Source organism: Telopea speciosissima, chromosome 9 (assembly GCF_018873765.1).
Source record: "Telopea speciosissima isolate NSW1024214 ecotype Mountain lineage chromosome 9, Tspe_v1, whole genome shotgun sequence".
Taxonomy (NCBI): domain Eukaryota; kingdom Viridiplantae; phylum Streptophyta; class Magnoliopsida; order Proteales; family Proteaceae; genus Telopea; species Telopea speciosissima.
Window position 1 is genome coordinate 36,584,484 of NC_057924.1, and position 20,843 is coordinate 36,605,326.

Consider the following 20,843-nt stretch of genomic DNA (forward strand, 5'->3'; position numbering starts at 1 on the left):
TATGCCACCCAGTTCATGCTCTAAGGAAACTTGTTGTACAAGAGGTCTTATGATGGCATATAACTACTCTGTGTGAATGAGGAACAAGCTCAAACGATCATGGAGGGAATCCATTAGGGAATATGTGGACCACATATGAATGCCAGGATGCTCACCAAGAAGATCCTAAGACTGGGGTTTTATTGGGCAACCATGGAAGAAGACTGTGCCACGTTTGTGAGAAAATGTCACAAATGCCAGATATTCGTCAACATTATTCACATTCCTCCCACGGAACTTCATTTACTGAACGCCCCCTGGCCATTCTCTATATGGGGCATTGACATCATAGGGAAGGTGACCCCGAAAGCATCCAATGGGCATGAATTCATCATCATTGTCATAGATTATTTCACCCAATGGGTGGAAGCACAGTCTTATGCTATTTTGACGGCTACAATGTTAGTAAAGTTCATCAAGGAGAATATCATATGCAGGTACAAAGTACCACAGGCCCTCATATTTGATCAGGGATCACATTTTTGGAGAAAAATAGATAAGTTTTACACCAAATTTGGTATCCAGAGACACCGGTCTATGACTAACAGACCACAGACTAATGGGATAGTGGAAGCAGCCAATAAGAATGTCAAAGTCATATTACAAAAGATGGCTGATACTCATAGAGATTGGGTAGACAAGCTCCCATATGCATTATGGGCTTATCAGACGTCCATTCGAACTTCTACTGGGGCAACTCCTTTTTCATTGGTCTATGGAATGGAGGTAGTATTACCTATGGAAATTCAAGTACCATCCCTCAGAGTGCTACTGGAGAGCAAACTACCTATAGGAGAATGGATGCAGGCAAGGCACGATGAGCTCAACCTGTTAGATGAGAGGAGGATGAAGGCCTTGGATCACCTCAAAAAGTACCAACTCAGAATGGCGAGGGCCTTCAACAAATGGGTTCACCCATGAAACATTGAAGTAGGGGATTTGGTTCTTTGAGAACAAAGAGCACCCATCCACGACCCAAGGGGCAAGTTCAAGCCAAACTAGAGCGGACCTTATCAAGTAAGGGAAATCTTAACTGGGCAAGCTATTTGACTCATGGATCTTGATGGAGAAGAAGTCAAGGGCCTTGTCAACATGGACCAACTAAAAAAATATTTTGTGTAGTCGTCAGGTCTACATGAACTACATTTGACCTGATTCCTTTCCAAAGGATACGTAGGCAACTTGGCATGTTGAAGTGCGATCACAAAAACCCTTCACCAAGGGCATGCTCCTAAATCCGCCATCTGGCAATCTCCACCACCCATCCAAAAGAATTTTTCCATCCAACAAAAATCTGCCATTTGGCATCTTCTCGTATTTTGCTAATAGGAGCTAACTATTCCTTGAGTCAAAAGTAAAAAAAAGAAAAAAGAGAGAGAGAGGTCTTTTCTAGTTCATTAGAAGGTTCTTCAGGTGAGTATAGGTAAGAGGCGTCCCCCGAGGACGGCAACTCTCGATAAGGCATTACAGTGTGATTACCAATCCTTAGAAAGATTATGGAGATCCATCATGGCATGCTTTAGATTTCTTCAGAGATTATGGGAGGTCAATAGGTTGGACTCATATTGCTTTGCCTCATCTTGTACCCATGTAGTGTCTTTCGACTCCAAAAGCATTGACAGTGGAGGTTCGACCACTGGAAGAGCTGACACTGAAAGTCCTGAATCTACTAGATGACTAGTGGATGAAATATGTAATGGTGGGGTGACCTTATTGGACTATGTATCAATTTAATCCCTCTTTTCTTTTCCATTCCCATCCATGTAACAATTGGAGACCAAATGAAAACGTTTGGAATTGTGTCTTGAAAAGGAAAAAGTAAACATCTCAAAATAAATAACAAACTTTGTTCACAAGCCAAATAAGTAACCAACATTCATACTTCATACAACATTCCAAAAGCATAAAAATAAAAGTGTTTGTAATAACTGGGAAAGAGGGAGAAGACTAGTTCTCCCCATCAGAGGACGAAGCCTTGCTCTCAACCTCTGGGATGAACTCATTGTCGTCACCACCAACCTCATCATCATCATCATCATCATAGTTGCCACCGCCATCGTCGCCACCATCATCATGGTCACTATCACCATCATCGTCATTCCCATCATGAGCCTCGGATGGCGATGGAAAGAGTCCTATAGATGCTAGCCGCCTCTGAAGGCACCTGTTCTCCTCTGAATAGTGCTGACAGCGACCCTCAAACAAGTCTTGAGATTCTCTCATCTTGTTGAGCTGGGCACACTGAAATAATGAAGGGACAAGGTTGTTCTAGGATAATTAGGCTCCAAGGAGGGAACAAGGAAACAGTAAAGGAATAAGTACTTACCAATCGTTGGATGTCATTGTTTGAGTTAAAATAAAATCGCAAGCATACGGGTCAATCGTAGCTATGGGTCGAACGCGAGGAGATATACGCCACTCTATTTAACTCACTTAAAAGTAATGCAAAGTGAACCAAATTAAAGTGTTAAATTAAACTAATTAAACAAACGAAAATCAATGCATCCTAACTCATAAGCATCTAACAAAATTAAGGGATTAAATCGGCGTCCTAACACATGAGCATCTAACCTATCAAACTAAAGCGAATTGAAAGGAATAAAAATGCAGCCACACATACTAACCACATAAAAAGAAATAAGGGAATAAAAATGCATCCATAAACCACAACCATATAAAATTAAAATAAAAGAAATAGAGGGGGAAGAAGAAGAAGATAGAGAGAGATAAAGGAGATGGAGAATGAGATTGAGAGTTTAGATAGTAAAACCTGGATGTGCTTGCATGAATGTAATTGAAAAGCTTGAATACTTGCATAAACTTACCATGGCCTCCTCTTCTAAATCTTCAAGTCTTGTCATCAACTTAAGAACTTAGACTAGAAAGCTTAAAACCTAAACTAGAATTAAGAAATTACAACCCAATTGAAGACTTAAATTGAAATTAAAGCATAAACTAAACCTATTATAACCATTCACTAAAAATCATAAAAGCAAACTAGAACTTAGAAAAGCCAAAAATCACAAATTAGAAGGAGAAGAAGAGAAGAAATTTCACTAAGTGAATGAGCAATTTTTACAAGAGAGGTAGGGGGTATTTATAGGTGGAAGAGAGGAGAAGAGAGAAGATGGAAGTGTAGGAGAAATATTCCCTAAGAAAAGAGAATATTCTCTTCTCTTTTCTCTTTTACAATGCCTTGAATCCTACGAAAAAAGAAAAAAAAAATAGAAAAAAGAAGAAGAGAAGATTGTTTACATAGACCTTCTATTTCTAGAAAAATAAACTTCCAATTCTAACAAGTGCTTCCTTTTCTTTATAGATATCTTCTCCAAGCAATAAAATCAAAGCATCTTTGATTTTTCAACCTTCCATAGATGAGAAAATATAAATCTATCCCAAGTAGAATTTCAGAAGTGCCCTTGAGAAGTTGAAGGAGAGAGAGAGTAAGGGTGCTGACTAGGATTCCTTTAAGAATAAATAAAATACCCATTCTGTCCTTCAGAAAACGTGGAGCATGGGGTGCTTATATAGGCCTCACCATTGTGTTCCTTGCAAAAAATCACCCAAAATAGACCCAAATTTCTTCCAATTCGGAGTTGGGGAGCCCAAGATATCTCAAGTTGTAGTTGGACTGTCCAGAGCCTTCCAAATGGAATCTTTCGGGTACAGTAAAGTAACTTCTGATAATTACATTAAGACCTCTGAAATCCGAACTTCCGCTTCACTTTGTCCCTGTCCGACTGTTAATAATTATAAATAAACCCCTACAGACCATTTTCGCGCGTCGTTACGGAAACGGCCATAACTTATTCGTTTCAACTCGGAATCAAGTGCCGTTTGAACCGTTACAAAGCTAACTCGATGGGCTACACACCCATGCCATTAACACCTCTAAATAGCTTAAAAACATTTTTTTAGCATCATCTCCTCCATTTTCACAAGAATTCACCTAAAATCTGAAAAGCACAAGAAAGCACCGAGTAACTCTGTCCAATGTGGTAAAATGTATGCTTTATGCCTTAAGATTTCACATATAAATGTGTTCATCAGATTCTCCCACACTTGAACGTTACTTGTCCTCAAGTAAAGCAAAAGATAAACTAACCTAGAATGCAAAAAAAAATCCTAACTTACTTTCGTAGGAACCACGGTTGTACTTAGCATGTGCAACAAGCCTTTCAACCCCTAGGTTATCCCTAGTGGACGAGTTGTGTCTCGTGGGTGTTTACAATGAATATACACCCAAAATTCAATAAATCAAAAAGAATGACGTAAATTTTTCTTATGGCATAAGTAAGATAAGGCACACAATCTCAAAAAAATACTCAACTAAAGATTAAGGAGCCAAAGGTTCCCCCACACTTGAATTTTATCACCCCACATCAATTCAAGTAACAAGCATGCATCAAGGTCAAGGGATCTCCTCATATTTTCTGAACACTACTCACCTTCAAGTAAACCACTCATAGTACTGATGTAACCAAAGACTTAGGCATTGAGTATTTTTGACCATACTTTCTTTTCCAGGCATTAAGGCAAAAGCTTTTTTTTTTTTTTTTCTCAACAACAAACTCTTTTTCTACTCTACTACTGTTCTCTGAATGACATGGTGGAGCATACACCAGACACTTGGTAGCTTTGCTTTTTGCATGTATCCATAAGACATTGAGACATTGATGCAAGAGGTTTTTTTTTTTTTTTGAGTTTCCTTCCAAGGAATTTCTATCAAGTCACCCTACTTCATGAGGCACAGTGCCCTGTCTAGTCCCAAGGAATTCCACTTTTCTTTCTGTTTCTCTCTCTTTTTTTTTTTTTTTTTTTTCATTCACTTTCACTTTCATGCCTTGCCATAAACAAATTGGTCTCAATTACTAGCCAAAAGATCAAAGGGGTCTATAAACACATAGAGGAATCTAACCATCACATGAAGTAGCACTCATATTTTCAAACTCAATCTCCATCACCGGATACAAACCAACTACCATCCTCGAAAAGGGATTTTTTTATTATTTCGCATGCTAGGAGGGTACCTAATTCCCTCTCACTCTCGCTTTGCAAATTGAAGAGACTTATGCATATAACAAAAAACTATCGCCACAATCAAAATTCACAATTAAAGTCCAACACACCCCCCTACACTTAATTCATGCAGTGTCCTCAATGCATGCAGAAAAGAAAGAACAAGGACAAGGGAGGGGATACATACTAGGATATCAGGGGTGAAGGTAAAGAGGCTCATGGAGATCCATGACCTCTTCTTCAACTGGAGTAGGCATCTCTATGTACGGCTTCAATCTTTGGCCATTGACCTTGAAAGTAGCTCCTGTACTTGGATTGAGGACTTCAACAGCCCCATGAGGATAAGCTTTTTGAACAATATACGGGCCATCCCATTTAGAGCGTAGCTTACCTGGAAAGATATGCAAATGAGAATTGTACAACAAAACTTTTTGGCCTACCTCAAAAGATTTTCTCAAAATATGCCTATCATGGAAAGCCTTGGTTTTTTCCTTGTAAATCCGGGCATTCTCATATATGCCTCATTCCTAAGCTCTTCCAACTCAGATAGTTGGAGTTTTCTATGGACACCTGCAGTGGGTAGGTCAAAGTTAAGCTTCTTGATAGCCCAAAAGGCCTTGTGCTCAATCTCTACAGGTAAGTGACATGCCTTTCCATACACCAGACGGTACGGAGATTGACCAAGATCGGACTTGAAGGCTATCCTATGGGCTCACAATGCATCTACCAACCGGTTAGACCAATCTTTGCAGTTTGGGTTGATGGTTTTCTCAAGAATTTGCTTGATCTGCCTATTTGAAACCTCAACTTGACCACTAGTCTGGGGATGGTAGGGTGTGGCCAACTTATGGACGACACCATACTTTCTCATGAGGGCCTCAAAAGGCCGATTACAAAAATGCTTGTCCCGATCACTAATGATAGCCCGGGGAGTACTAAAACGAGAGAAGATGTTCTCCTTCAAAAATTTCACAACCACCTTGTGGTCATTGGTCTTACAAGCAACTGCCTCAATCCATTTGGACACATAGTCCACAGCAAGTAATATGTACTAGTTACCAAAAGAGTTGGGGAAAGGCCCCATGAAATCAATACCCCATACATCAAACACCTCAACCACCAGAATTGGGTTGAGGGGCATCATATTTCTCCTAGTAAGACGCCCTAAGGATTGGCATGAAGAACATGCCTTGCAATAAGTAAAAGCGTCTTTAAATAGACTAGGCCAATAAAATCCACACTGTAAAACCTTGGCCGCAGTTTTATTAGGCCCAAAATGGCCTCCACAAGCCTGATCATGGCAAAAAGATAAGACAGATTGTTGCTCATGATCAGGGACACATCTCTGGATTACCTGATCCGGACAAGTCTTAAAAAGATAAGGATCATCCCAAAAGAAATACTTAACTTGTGAAAAGAAATGATTCTTATCTTGGGTGGACCAATGTGCAGGTGTCACACCCGTAACCAGATAATTAACAATGTCAGCAAACCAAGGTTCACTAGACACTGCCATCAGATACTCATCAAGAAAATTCTCGTTGACTGGAGAATCAACAGTCAAGGAATTAGGCAGCCGGGATAGATGGTCTGCAACTAAATTTTCACACCCTTTCTTATCCCTAATTTCAAAATCAAATTCTTGTAACAAAAGGACCCACCTAATGAGGCGAGCCTTAGCATCTTTCTTTTGCACAAGATATTTGATAGTTGCATGGTCAGTATAAACAATCACATATGATCCAACCAAGTAAGGCCTAAACTTCTCTAAAGCAAACACAACAGCTAAAAATTCTTTCTCAGTGGTGGTATAATTAAGCTGTGCATCATTAAGAGTCCTACTTGCATAATAAATCATATGGGGCAATTTGTTGATTCTTGCCCAAGAACAGCCCCTATAGCAAAATCAGAGGCATCACACATAAGCTCAAATGAAACTGTTCAAATTGGAGCTTGAATAATGGGGGCTGAAGTCAACACTATTTTCAATTGCTTAAAACTATCATGACACTCAGAAGAGAAATCAAATGGGCAGTCCTTTGCCAAAAGAAAGGTGAGAGGTCTAGCTATCTGGCTAAAATCCTTGATGAATCTTCTATAAAAACCTGCATGGTCAAGAAAAGATCTAATATCCTTCACACTCTTGGGTGGTGGTAAATTGGCTATAAGGTCCACCTTAGATCTATCAACCTTTATCCCTTCTTTGGACACAATGTGACCAAGAACTATGCCTTGCTTCACCATGAAGTGGCACTTCTCCCAATTCAGAACCAAGTTCTTTTCTATGCATCTTTTAAGAACCAAAGAGAGATGATGCAAGCAATGAGAAAAGGTAGAGCCGTGAATAGAGAAATCATCCATAAACACCTCTAGGAGTGCTCAATCATATCAGAAAAGATACTCATCATGCACCTTTGGAATGTACCAGGGGCATTACAAAGCCCAAAAGGCATACGCCGGTAAGCAAAGGTTCTATAAGGGGATGTGAAAGTGGTTTTGTGTTGGTCCTCTAGAGCAATAGGGATTTGGTTATAGCCTGCATAACCATCAAGAAAACAATAATATTCATGGCCAGCTAGTCTCTCTAACATCTGATCAATAAAAGGCAAGGGGAAGTGGTCCTTCTAAGTTGCCGCATTCAATTTTCTATAGTCAATGCACACTCTCCATCCCGTTTGGATACGGGTTGGAATCAACTCATTATTGGCATTCTCAACTACAGTGGCTCCTCCTTTCTTAGGCACAAGCTACACAGGACTCACCCATTGGCTATCAGAAATAGGATAAATGATGCCATGATCCAAGCATTTTAGGATCTCTTTCTTGATTGCCTCTTTCATTACAGGATTAGCCCTCCTTTGGGGTTTCCTAGAAGGTTTGGAACTCTCCATCAGATGTATATGATGTTAGACAATGGAGGGGCTAATACCTTTGATGTCAGATATGGTCCAACCTATGGCTTCCTTATGATCCTTTAGAAGCTTAACCAACTCTTCTTCCTGAATAGAAGTCAAATCAGAAGCAATAATAACAGAAAGAGTATGATCATGTCCTAAGAAGGCATACTTGAGGTTGGAGGGCAATGCCTTCAACTCTAATGTGGGGGGCTCAATAACAGAGGATTTGGGAATGGAAGTGGATAGGGGTCCAAGGGGCTCCAAAGGTGGTTGGATGCTCCAGACCTCAGATAAGGGAGTATCATCAACACCCTCCAATTCTTGCATACATTCTTGAAATCCCGAATCAAAATCAATCTCAAAGAACGTATCAATATTATCGAGAAATCCTTAAAGCATATGCACTTCTTCATCCATGTCAGGCTGCTTGCCCAACCTAAACACATTAAAGTCAACAGAAGTATTGCCAAAAGATAATTTCATGAGACCATTCCTGCAATTGATTAAAGCATTACTGGTAGCTAGGAATGGTCTATCCAATATAATTGGGATTTGGTCCTTGAAGTTGGCAGTGGATTGGGTATCTAAAACAATAAAATCCACAGAAAAAATAAATTCCCCAACCTTCAACAGGACATCCTCAATCATTCCCTTAGGAACTTTAACCGACCGATCTGCAAGTTGAAGAGTAATTTTGGTCAGTTTTAGTTCTCCCAATCCCAGTTGTTGGTAGACATGAAAGGGTAAGAGGTTCACACTTGCACCAAGGTCCAATAAAACATGATCAATAGTGGTATGGCCTATAGTGTAAGAGATGGTGGGGCTTTCAGGATCCTTATGCTTGGCTGCTACTGGCTGTGAGATTAGAGAACTAATGTTAGCAGCCAAGAATGCCTTTTTGGGCATATTGGTGGTCCGCTTTTGGGTGCATAAGTCTTTGAGGACTTTAACATAAGCGGGGATCTGGGCAATAGCATCCAACAAGGGGATATTCAGCTGAACCTGTTTGAACACATCCAATATCTTCTCCACAGAAGGAGACTTCTTGCTAACCAACCTATTTGGGAAAGGGGTAGGTGGGGTATAAATTCTTTTAGGGTTGGTCTTTTTAACTTCCTCAACAGAATCTTCTTTGATTTCCTCAACCAAATCATCTGGTATATCTTTAGTTTCATCAGACGAACCTGGAACAGTAGGCACTTCAATGGTCTCTTCAGAAGGGAGAGAATCAACAGGAGTATGAGATGGTAAAGACTAAGGTGCACTAACCTGTTGATACTCACGGCCACTCCTTAAAGCATAAACAACATTTACCTGTCTAGAGGGCCCTTGGTGATGTTGGCCTTATGCAACATTGGTTGGAGGAGCTTGGGTACCTTGCTGAATATGAACCTGATGCCTAGGATTTGGCTCAGGCTGGCTAGGTAACTTTTCTGTTTCCCTCTCATGCAGGATTGTGACAAGCTGGATGAGTTGTTTTTTCATATTATTGTGGCTTATCATGAGAAGAGCTATCTTGTTGTCTATCTCCTTCAGTCTTGTTGCCTCTCCTGTATTGGTAAACCTTGGGGTTGCTGATAAGGTGCAAGGAGAGGAGGCCTAGCAGAATTAATAGAAGGTCCTGGATGAGGACGAGGGGGAAAGGGGTTAGGAGACATTCCTTGGCTTTGTGGTGCATAGTTGGTCCTTTGGGCACCAACCTGGCCTTGATGGTTAAAGTTGGATGGGCCTGCTTGGTTCCCTTGATTCCATGAGAAATTGGGGTGATTTCTCCATCCTAGATTGTAAGTATTGCTATATGGGTTATTTTGGTAGAGAGCACTTACATTTTCAGTGCTGGAATTGCCCACCAAGGTGTTGGGGCATTCCTTAGAAAGGTGTCCAGGGGTTTGGCACCAACTGCATACCGACACATGGTTGACCGGATTAACTGGTATAGACTCTTTAAGAACTATGGACTCCAACCGTTTTATGAGGCTATCAAGTTTGGCCTCCTTGGCTGGCATACTCTCAATGAGATACCCCTTAGTGGTCCTTTCAGCCTCTTGGGAAGATTCTCATTCCCTAGTCTTATCAGCCAAGTTAGTTAAGAATGTCCATGCATCATTCTCCTCAGAAAAAGAAGTAAAGCCTGCTGGACACATAGACTCTACAAGTTGCTTGGTCTGATAATCAATACCCTCATAAATAATTTGGCATAGCTGCCACAAGTCAAAACCATGATGACGGCATTCTAAGAGGAGGTCCTTGAATCTTTCCATGAATTTAGAAAAGGACTCGTGTGGTTTCTGCCTGAACTGGAGGATGTCACTTTTAAGCTTATTGGTCTTGTAAAGAGGGAAGAATTTTCTCAAAAAGACAATGGTGAACTCATCCCATGTATTAATGGAGTTTGTTGACAGTCCATAGAGCCACTTCTTTGCCTGGTCTTTCAGGGCAAAGGGTATAAACCTAAGCCTAACTGCATCTTCAGTCAAATTATGGACCTTAATTAGAACACAGACCTCCTCAAATTCCCTAAGGAAGAGATATGCATCCTCATTAGCCATCCCATGGAAATGGGGTAGCATGCTGATGAAGTTGGTCTTGAGTTCATAGTTATTCCCTATAACAACAGGCAGACTAATGCATGAGGGTTGTGCAGTCCTGGTGGGGTAAAACCTATCCTTAAGAGTCTTGGGTTGTTGGTCACCCATGGTCAAAGGTGGTAGAGAAGGTGGTCTTCTAATAAGCCAATTACTTGAATCACGAGTCCACACCTTAGCCACCTAAACAGATATGAGGCCTCCTTTAGAAAAATTAAAAAAAAAATAAAACACTTAAAAAAAAAACTAGAAATAAGAGGGAGCCCAAGGTAGATAGTGCATCTCTATCCCTCAAAAAGTGAAACAATGGTTCAAAAGCTGTAAGGATGCCATATAGGTTGACAGCAAGGGAACCCGTATAGTCTTCTATAGCCACCTACGTACAACTCCAATATGGATTCTGATGTAGAATGGAGGTCTACTATACGTTTATGTTTCCAACACTCTCACTATGTCGCTTTCCTGTTATCAAGAGTGGTCACCTCCAAAGATAAGTCACATGTCAATCCACCCAACCAAGTCAAGATGTAGCGTCATAGGTAACTTAATCCTATGAGGGACACCAAAAGATGGAGGGTTGAAGCATATGAAGGACTTTAGATTGGGCGCACACTATTTGAAACAGAAGAGAAATAAGAAGAGGTTTTCAAAAACTGATTTTTTTTTTTTCAAAAAAAAGAAGAGAAAATAATAAACTAAAACACTTCGAACTACTTAAAAATAAGATAAATAAAATGGACAATAATCTCCCCGGCAACGGCGCCAAAAACTTGTTTGAGTTAAAATAAAACCGCAAGCGTACGGGTTAATCGTAGCTACGGGTCAAACACGAGGAGATATACGCCACTCTATTTAACTCACTTAAAAGTAATGCAAAGTGAACCAAATTGAAGTGTTAAATTAAACTAATTAAACAAACGAAAATCAATGCATCCTAACTCATAAGCATCTAACAAAATTAAGGGATTAAATCGACGTCCTAACACATGAGCATCTAACCTATCAAACTAAAGCGAATTGAAAGAAATAAAAATGCAGTCACACATACTAACCACATAAAAAGAAATAAGGGAATAAAAATGCATCCATAAACCACAACCATATAAAATTAAAATAAAAGAAATAGAGGGGGAAGAAGAAGAAGATAGAGAGAGATAGAGGAGATGGAGAATGAGAATGAGAGTTTAGATAGTAAAACTTGGATGTGCTTGCATGAATATAATTGAAAAGCTTGAATACTTGCATAAACTCACCATGGCCTCCTCTTCTAAATCTTCAAGTCTTGTCATCAACTTAAGAACTTAGACTAGAAAGCTTAAAACCTAAACTAGAATTAAGAAATTACAACCCAATTGAAGACTTTAATTGAAATTAAAGCATAAACTAAACCTATTATAACCATTAACTAAAAATCATAAAAGTAAATTAGAACTTAGAAAAGCCAAAAATCACAAATTAGAAGAAGAAGAAGAGAAGAAATTTCACTAAGTGAATGAGCAATTTTTACAAGAGAGGTAGGTGGTATTTATAGGTGGAAGAGAGGAGAAGAGAGAAGATAGAAGTGTAGGAGAAATATTTCTTAAGAAAATAGAGTATTCTCTTCTCTTTTCTCTTTTACAATGCCTTGAATCCTACGAAAAAAGAAAAAAAAAAATAGAAAAAAGAAGAAGAGAAGATTGTTTACATAGACCTTCTATTTCTAGAAAAATAAACTTCCAATTCTAACAAGTGCTTCCTTTTCTTTGTAGATAACTTCTCCAAGCAATAAAATCAAAGCATCTTTGATTTTTCAACCTTCCATAGATGAGAAAATATAAATCTATCCCAAGTAGAATTCCAGAAGTGCCCTTGAGAAGTTGGAGGAGAGAGAGAGTAAGGGTGCTGACTAGGATTCCTTTAAGAGTAAATAAAATATCCATTGTCTTTCAGAAAACGTGGAGCATGGAGTGCTTATATAGGCCTCACCATTGTGTTCCTTGCAAAAAATCACCCAAAATAGACCCAAATTTCGTCCAATTTGGAGTTGGGGAGCCCAAGAAATCTCAAGTTGTAGTTGGACTGTCCAGAGCCTTCCAAATGGAATCTTTCGGGTACAGTAAAGTAACTTCTGATAATTACATTAAGGCCTCTGAAATCCGAACTTCCGCTTCACTTTGTCTCCGTCCGACTGTTAATAATTATAAATAAACCCCTACAGACCATTTTCGCGCGTCGTTACGAAAACGGCCATAACTTCTTCGTTTCAACTTGGAATCAAGTGCCGTTTGAACCGTTGCGAAGCCCACTCGATGGGCTACTCATCCATGCCATTAACACCTCTAAATAGCTTAAAAATATTTTCTTAGCATCATCTCCTCCATTTTCACAAGAATTCACCTAAAATCTGAAAAGCACAAGAAAGCATCGAGTAACTCTGTCCAATGTGGTAAAATGTATGCTTTATGCCCTAACATTTCACACATAAATGTGTTCATCAGTCATGTATCCGCTCTTAGAACTCAGCATCTACACTCACATGCATCTAGCGCATGTCAGCATATCTCTCAGCACTGATCTATATAATGATACCAAACAAAGATCAACACTAAGACCAGGTAATCAAAAGAAAAGGGGGGGGGGGGAAGAGCCAATATAACCCACAATAAGGAATCGGGAGACCCAGGTCATGATTAGAACATTGCAAGCAGGGAGAACAATCTGAAGGCTAGTATCGAATCTGGAAGGAATAGTCCATCCTTGATAGCCTGGAATCAGATCACTTGCTTGCTCCATAGGCAGGCCGACATTGATAACATGAGAGGGGTGAGAGTTCACACTGCAACCGTACGAAGGTGGTAACCCATACTCACCAAGAATCCAGCGACGGCCTGGATACTGCAAAAGGGACAAGATTATCAAGTACAAAAGGAAAAGAAAAGAACATCACAAGAAAACTGAGATTCAAGAGCATACCACGGGACCCTCCTGGGTCAAGCGGACACAGACCGTCTCTCGATAAAAGAAATCTTGGTAGTTCTGATTGGCTACAATCAATTCCAAAGCACGGATACCAGCTATCAGTTCCTCGATGTTAGGGGACAGAAGAGGTGCATGGACATGAGAAGGAGGAGGTCGGGGTACTATCTGCATGGTGTGCCACTGGAGAGTGATCCTTTCCCCGAGATATAACTCAATCCCTCTAGGACACTCAAAGGCTATCCGCTTCTGAACAAGCTGGGAGACATATAGATACTCCTCCTGGTCACGAGGATCATCAATCTACCCCTCATCATAGAGCTGCCAATGAATCTGCTGACAGAATCAACTCAGTAAGGCCAGTATAGAAGAGGATCAATTCAAAAAATATAGAAATGCACAAAGAATTTTTTTTACCTGATGGACTGACAAGTTGTTTAGCTGGAGACACACCTATAGCTCGTTAATAAGGGTGCCCCCTGCAAATAGCCCTAGGAATGTAGGGATCTACTTCATTAGGAAGACCTGGCGCATGTACACTGAGGACTTTATAGCACCGCACTTGTCAATAAGAGAAGGAATCAACATCAAGAACAAAGGGAAGGTTGAATACCAAGAAGAAGCCTAAGGGAAAGATGCACACCCAGAGAACATAGGCATAATCGATGAGGCAGGTGCGCCAAAAGCAACTCGGTCCAGCATCCTCAAGAAATGGACGTAAGCAGAACCGCCCCAGTTAAAAGACGTCGCATCCTCAAAGTCCTCAACAAAGCAAGCAAAGAAAGGATCCGTGCGACCATGCCCATCCCAGAAAAGGACATTGGAGACAAGATAGAGGAGGAAACTCCTAGGGGCCTGATCCAATAACTCCTCAAAGGAGCTGTCATCAATCACCCGACCATCCCATGCCTTTTTCATAGAAGTCAAGAGCATGGCACAAGAGGTCATAGGAAAACCCAAGAGTTTATTGATGTCCGCAAGAGATCTTGATTGGATCGAAGGTGTCACACCCCAAACCAACCCCTAGGAGGATTGGGTAGGTGACCCAAATTGCACAACGACAATCCGCCAAATCCCACAGATCTAGAAGCAATGCTTACGATCATGGAACCACAACCATCTCTTTACCATAGGCAAGATCAGAGTGCAGCAGATAAACTACAGTTCAATAATAAAAGGAAGCATAGCGATACGGGGAAACAGTGATAATATATACATATAAAAATTTTACATTTCCCATCAACCCACACAAAGAAAACAAAGAAACAAAGCTGATAAGTACAATACTACATACAAAGACATGTACAGGGCGAGCATGCTCAACCCCAAAAAGGAAAAAGGAAAAAAAACTACAACAACCAAAGTCAGAACGGGGATAACTCCAAATAACCCAAAAGGAGTCCCCAAGTCAAAAAGCTATCATGAACATACTTCAATGGTCTTCATCAACAACCACCAAAAATGTGCACAGGATCGGTATGTCCTCCGTCGGGTTCCACACCAATATCATTGTAACAACCAAAAGTCTCCTCCTCGAAATGACCCGCCATGCCACAGCGACATCCCCTGCAAAATCATCGAAGAAAAATATTACATAATAGAGTGTGAGCCCCACTGAGCTCATGAGCAAATAACATCAATCATGCATGCACATGCAATCACAATTCACAATTCATATGATCCTACATGATATGCAAGTCCAGATTTTATTATTATCCACCTATCATTACAACTAAGTCGGGTCTGTGCTACTACAATCCCCAATACATGTATCCCTGGTGCAGGCTTCTAACCCCTTCCCGCGATACACCCATTGAGTTATCGGAGAGGACTAGTCAGCTCCCGTATTCGTTCACCAAGGTCAGCCCAACCAGCCCTCTGTGATTAACCCGTGGGGCAATCCATTTCTTTCTTTTCTTTTCTGGCTTATAGCCCATGTGCACCATTCCGGTGTTCTACACATTCATGCACCATTCTGGTGTTCTACTCATTTCTTTTTCTCTTTTCTCCTTTTCTGATGGTCGCCCCCCATAGGCATCCAACACCTTAACCCTTGTTGGCAAGGGTGCGTAGCACGGGTGATGAAACTCTAGCCCCATGTCTATATGGCATCGTATGAGTCAAGCGGTGTCAACTGTACCCCATAATACGGGCTACCACAGGCCCCATTTCCAAGCCGACTATAGCATCTAGTCTAACATTCACAATCATCATAAAAGAATTCACAGTGTTGATCATCAAACAATCATTATGCAGTGATTTGATTAATTGAATAGAAGTAAATAACACAGCAATTATATTCAATTCATATTATCCGACAACAGATTATAATTACATATACACATATGATAGTATTATTCACTCACCAGCACTTGGCTCTAGGTACTCAGTCACAAATTCAGTTCCAGTAGTTGTCTGGTTATTGTCCTTGAGCACAGGATCAAGTCCTAGATATAAATCAAAAGTTGCCATGTTAAGTTACCAGTCTGTCATTAGAAGTCCTAGGGTTACCCTAATCTTATTGGATTGACCCAGGGTTTAGTTGGTTACACTTGGAATCACTGGGCCGGCCTTGCACTGGACCTTAGGTCATGTCCCGGTGCATCAACCAATGTTAGTGGCTCAAAGGGTAAAATGGTCATTTTTAGGGTTGTACCTGACCCTAGTCTGGGATATGCTTACAGTGCTGTCCACACCTTATCTGTGCTGTAGGACCAAGCACAGCAGGGCTTCCTTTACCTACAGGGCCCACTAGGGTTCCAAAGCATTCATTAATCATGGGCAGATGTGGGGAAGGGTATTTTAGTCTTTTCCCACATCCCACAGTGTCCAGGGGCCATTAGGTGAGATCTCCCCAACTCTGTCCACCAAAACAGTGATTTTCCACTCACTGGGCGTTGGCTCTGGGCATTGCTGCATCGCCCAGTGCCTGTAGAATCGATGCAGGCTGAGTTTTCAAGGCTGGGCTCTCAAGGCTGAGATCAGACCTGATCCCTTGCATGTCAGGGAGGTCTAGTAGTCCCTGATATGGTCGACACCATGGCCCAAATGGATTTCCCATCAGATCCATCATTAGGCTGACAGTGGCTGCCCAAGTAGCCCAGATGAATAGTATTCAGGGTTTTGGCTAAGCTTGGGAGTTGGTTTCAACCACATGCAGGGCTGGAACAGCATGCCAAATGAGGGTCCAGGGCTGCAATCATCAAGGGTTTGATCTCTACAGCCCTAGCTTACACCCAGGGTTCTAATCCATAGATCAGAAGTGAATCTGGGCAGTGCAGCTGTGCACAGCCAAGTTTCGGCCACAAAAGCAACAAAACAGAATATTAAAAATGCTAAAGATCTCAGATCTTCCATGCACAAGGTCTACATGGCAGATCTGGACCAAAACTGGGCAAACCCTAGCTAGTCTGGGCTGCCCAAGAAGAAAAAACAGTAAATACAGAGGGGGAATGCGAACTGCAGGTGAGGATAGGTTCTTTTATACTTGAAGTAGCCTGAGAATAGGCTCGATTATAGGCTGGGATTGCTGCAGCAGGTCTCCTCCTCCTCTTCTTCCTTCTTTCTTCTCCTTCTTCTTCTCTTTCTCTCCTTTTCCCTCTCTTTCTCTCTCAGTTTCAGCAGGAAATAAGAGCTCTAAATGAGCTCAGGCCTGCCTATTTATAGGCCCAAGACCAACTAAGGTCTATTTGGTCACTAAGTCCCTTTGTAAAAAAATCAGTTTTTGAACTGATTTCAACTGATTCTGGGCTCATCGGTGGGGTCCACAGTGAACTGAGGGCATGAGGTGGTCCCTCAGACTCCCCTCTATTAGTGGACGGTTTCCATGTTTATATTGGGTGGTCCCCATAATTAAAATAATTAAAAATATGTAGAATCTGCCACTGGGCGATGTCACTGGGCCTTGCTGCATCGCCCAATGCCATGGCCCAAAGAATTCCAGCAACTGAAACTCAAAGGGGCTTGCACAGGGGTTTGACCCTTGGTCAGGGTATTGTCCCCATATGCCCATTAGGGGATTTTACACACTTTTTTAGAGGTAGGTCCCACCATTATAAGGAGGAGAGAGATTACCTGGGATCCAAGTCATACATCAGACTATGAGCTGCAGAATTGCAGGGGTCTGCTATCCATCTTCTAACAGGTATATAGGGAAACCTATTCAAGGTATTCTCATTGTTCTCATTGAGTGGAGTGATGTTCCACAGTGATCTTGGTTGCCTGGCTAGGGGTTCCTTCCCTTCAATTAAAAATCCAACCAATCAGGAGTAGGGTTTGACATTTCTCCCCACCCTACAAAAATTTCATCCTCGGAATTTGCTTACCTTGTATCCAAAAAGTTGGGGATACTTCTCTTTCATTTCTTCTTCACGTTCCCATGAAGCTTCTTCTACAGGGTTATTTCCCCATCAAACTTTCACGAAAGCGACGGTGCGGTTACGGAGGTTATGCTCCTTTCTATCCAATATCTCCGTGGGGTGTTCTTCATAGGTCATATCAACATCCAACTGTTCAGGTTCAGTTGACAATACATGTGTCGGGTTGTTAATATACTTCCTCAACATCAACACATGAAAAACATCGTGGATACCTGACAAAGATGGTGGTAACACCAGTCGGTATGCTACTGGTCCTACCTTATTAAGAATTTCATAAGGACCAATGAATCTTGGGCTCAACTTGCCTTTCTTGTTAACACGTAGCAATCCCTTGGTTGGAGATACTCGAAGGAATACTTTTTCTCCGACCTTAAACTCAATATCTTTCCTTCAATTATCGGCATAACTTTTCTGTCTTGACTGGGCTGTCTTGATCTTTTCTCTTATAATATCCACCTTATCGCAGGTCGCTTGTATCATCTCAGGTCCGAGATATTTCCGCTCACCAACTTCATCCCAATAAAGCAAAGTTCGACACTTCCTGCCATAGAGTGCTTCGAACGGTGCCATGCCAATGGTGGAGTGGTAGCTATTATTGTATGCAAATTCCACCAGAGGTATGTGAGCATCCCAACTATCATTCATTTCCAAAACACAGGCTCGGAGCATGTCCTCCAGAGTCTGAATGGTTCTTTCTGATTGTCCATCCGTCTACAAATGGAAAGTCGTGCTAAGATTTAGTTGAGATCCCAATGCCTTCTGCAAACTTTTCTAAAACCTTGAGGTGAATCGAGGATCTCTGTCAGAGCGAACTATGTTTTTAATGTATATCTGGGCAAGCTTCTCCATTGGATAACTTATTTTGATCGGTATGAAGTGTGCTACCTTTGTTAGCCTATCTACGATCACCCAAATTGCATTCATGCCCTTCCTGGGGTTGGGCAGATTTGTCGCGAAATCCATAGTAATTCTTTCCCATTTCCATTCAGGTATGGGAAGTGGCTGTGACAATCCATACGGTCGGTGTCTCTCTGCTTTTATTTGTCGACAGGTGAGGCACTTGGACACGTATATTGCTATGGTTGCTTTCATTCTCATCCACCAGTAATACTTCTTTAAATCTTTGTACATCTTTGTGCTTCCGGGGTGGATTGTGTAGGGTGAGTTGTGCGCCTCTTTAAAAATTCGGTCTTGGATGTCAAAGTCATTAGGCACGCATAGTCTATCTCAAAACTTTAATGCACCATCTTGGGCCAAGGAAAAATCTGGGTCCTTATGAACACCTTGTTGAACTTCCCAAATTAATTTGGCTAGCTCGAGATCCAATGGTTGCTTCATAATTATTTCCTCATATCGATGGCTACAGGTTCATAGCTACTAATTGCATAGCCGTTCCTTCGATCATGAGTTCCAGATCAAACTTTCGAGCTTCTTCTATCAACTGCTCACTTACGACCAAAGATGCGAGGGACGCAGTCTAAGATTTCTTGCTTAATGCATCCGCAACAACGTTGGCCTTGCCGAGGTGGTACTGGATTTCATAATCATAATCATTTACCAATTCCAGCCATCATTTCTGTCTCATGTTCAGCTCCTTTTGGGTGAAGAAATACTTCAGGCTTTAATGATTGTTGAAGATTTCACTCTTTTCACCATATAGGTAACGTCGCCAGATTTTTAACGCGAAAACTACCACTGCCAACTCCAAATCATGAGTGGGGTAATTCTTCTCATGTTCTTTTAACTGCCTGGAGGCATAGGCTACCACTTTACCTCTCTACATCAGGACGCCACCTAACCCTATTCTAGATGCGTCAGTGTATACCACCATTCCTCTAGTTCTGTCTGGAATGGTTAGGACTGGAGCTGATACTGATCGGTTCTTTAACTCCTGAAAGCTTTTCTCACACTCTTCATTCCATTCGAATTTGGCTCCCTTCCTTGTAAGTTTAGTCATTGGTGCCAAAATCGTGAAAATTTTCAATAAACCCTCCTAAGAAACTTTAGTAGGGCATTCTTGAGTCTCCCATTCGAGAACTGCTTTCACCTTGCCTGGGTCTACTTTGATGCCATCTTTGGTGACGATGTGTCCCAGGAAACCAATTTGGTGAAGCCAAAATTCACATTTACTAAATTTAGCAAAGAGCTGGTGTTCTCACAATCGCTGCAACACGAAAGTAAGGTGTCGCACGTGCTCTTCCTCACTCTTAGAATACACCAGGATGTCGTCAATAAATACTATGATGAACTTATCCAGCACATCATGAAACACTCTATTCATCATATCCATGAATGCTACTGGGGCATTGGTAAACCCGAACGATAAAACTAAGAATTCATAATGTCCATATCGAGTTTGGAACGCCATTTTATGAATGTCACCACTTTTGATCTTCAGTGGATGGTATCCTGACCTAAGATCAATCTTGGAGAAAATTCTCGCTCCTTGTAGCTGATCAAATAGATCAGTCGATACACAGTCGCATACTACTGTCCTTCTTAATGAACAGCATGGGTGCTCCCTAGGGTGACACGCTGGGTCGTATAAATCCCTTCTTCAGTAGGTCTTGAAGTTGTGCCTGCAATTCTTTCAACTCGATAGGTGCCATAAGATATGGTACCTTAGATAGCAGTGCTGCACTAGGAATCAAATCAATCGCGAACTCTATATCGCGGTCCGACAGCAGTTGAGTCAGATCTTCTGGAAATACATCAGGAAACTCTTTGACGATGTGGAGTTCCTCCAGGGGTTTTATCTTCGCCTCCATGTCTATCACAGTGGCTAAAAAGCCTTGGCATCCTTCTTCTAGTAACTTCCACGCCTGGAGTACGGATAATGTTATCCTTATGGATGTCCTCCTTGGTTCACTTTGATAGGTGAAGTCTGACCCATCTTCCAAGTTGAACCTTATCTTCTTCTCCGCACACAAGACGTTTGTGCCATAGGTCGACAACCAGTCCATGCCTAG

The 20,843-nt window shown here is 41.3% G+C and overlaps 1 protein-coding gene across 1 annotated transcript; it reads right to left on the reverse strand.

Moving 5' to 3' along the window:
- Positions 1-1,986: 1,986 nt before the first annotated feature.
- On the reverse strand, positions 1,987-20,642 carry LOC122638856 (late secretory pathway protein AVL9-like). Its single transcript, XM_043831706.1, has 2 exons — positions 20,496-20,642; positions 1,987-2,280 (listed from the first exon to the last, which is right to left on the reverse strand). Exons 1-2 carry the CDS (start codon positions 20,640-20,642, stop codon positions 1,987-1,989), a joined length of 441 nt encoding a protein of 146 aa, XP_043687641.1.
- Between the last annotated feature and the right edge of the window lie 201 nt (positions 20,643-20,843).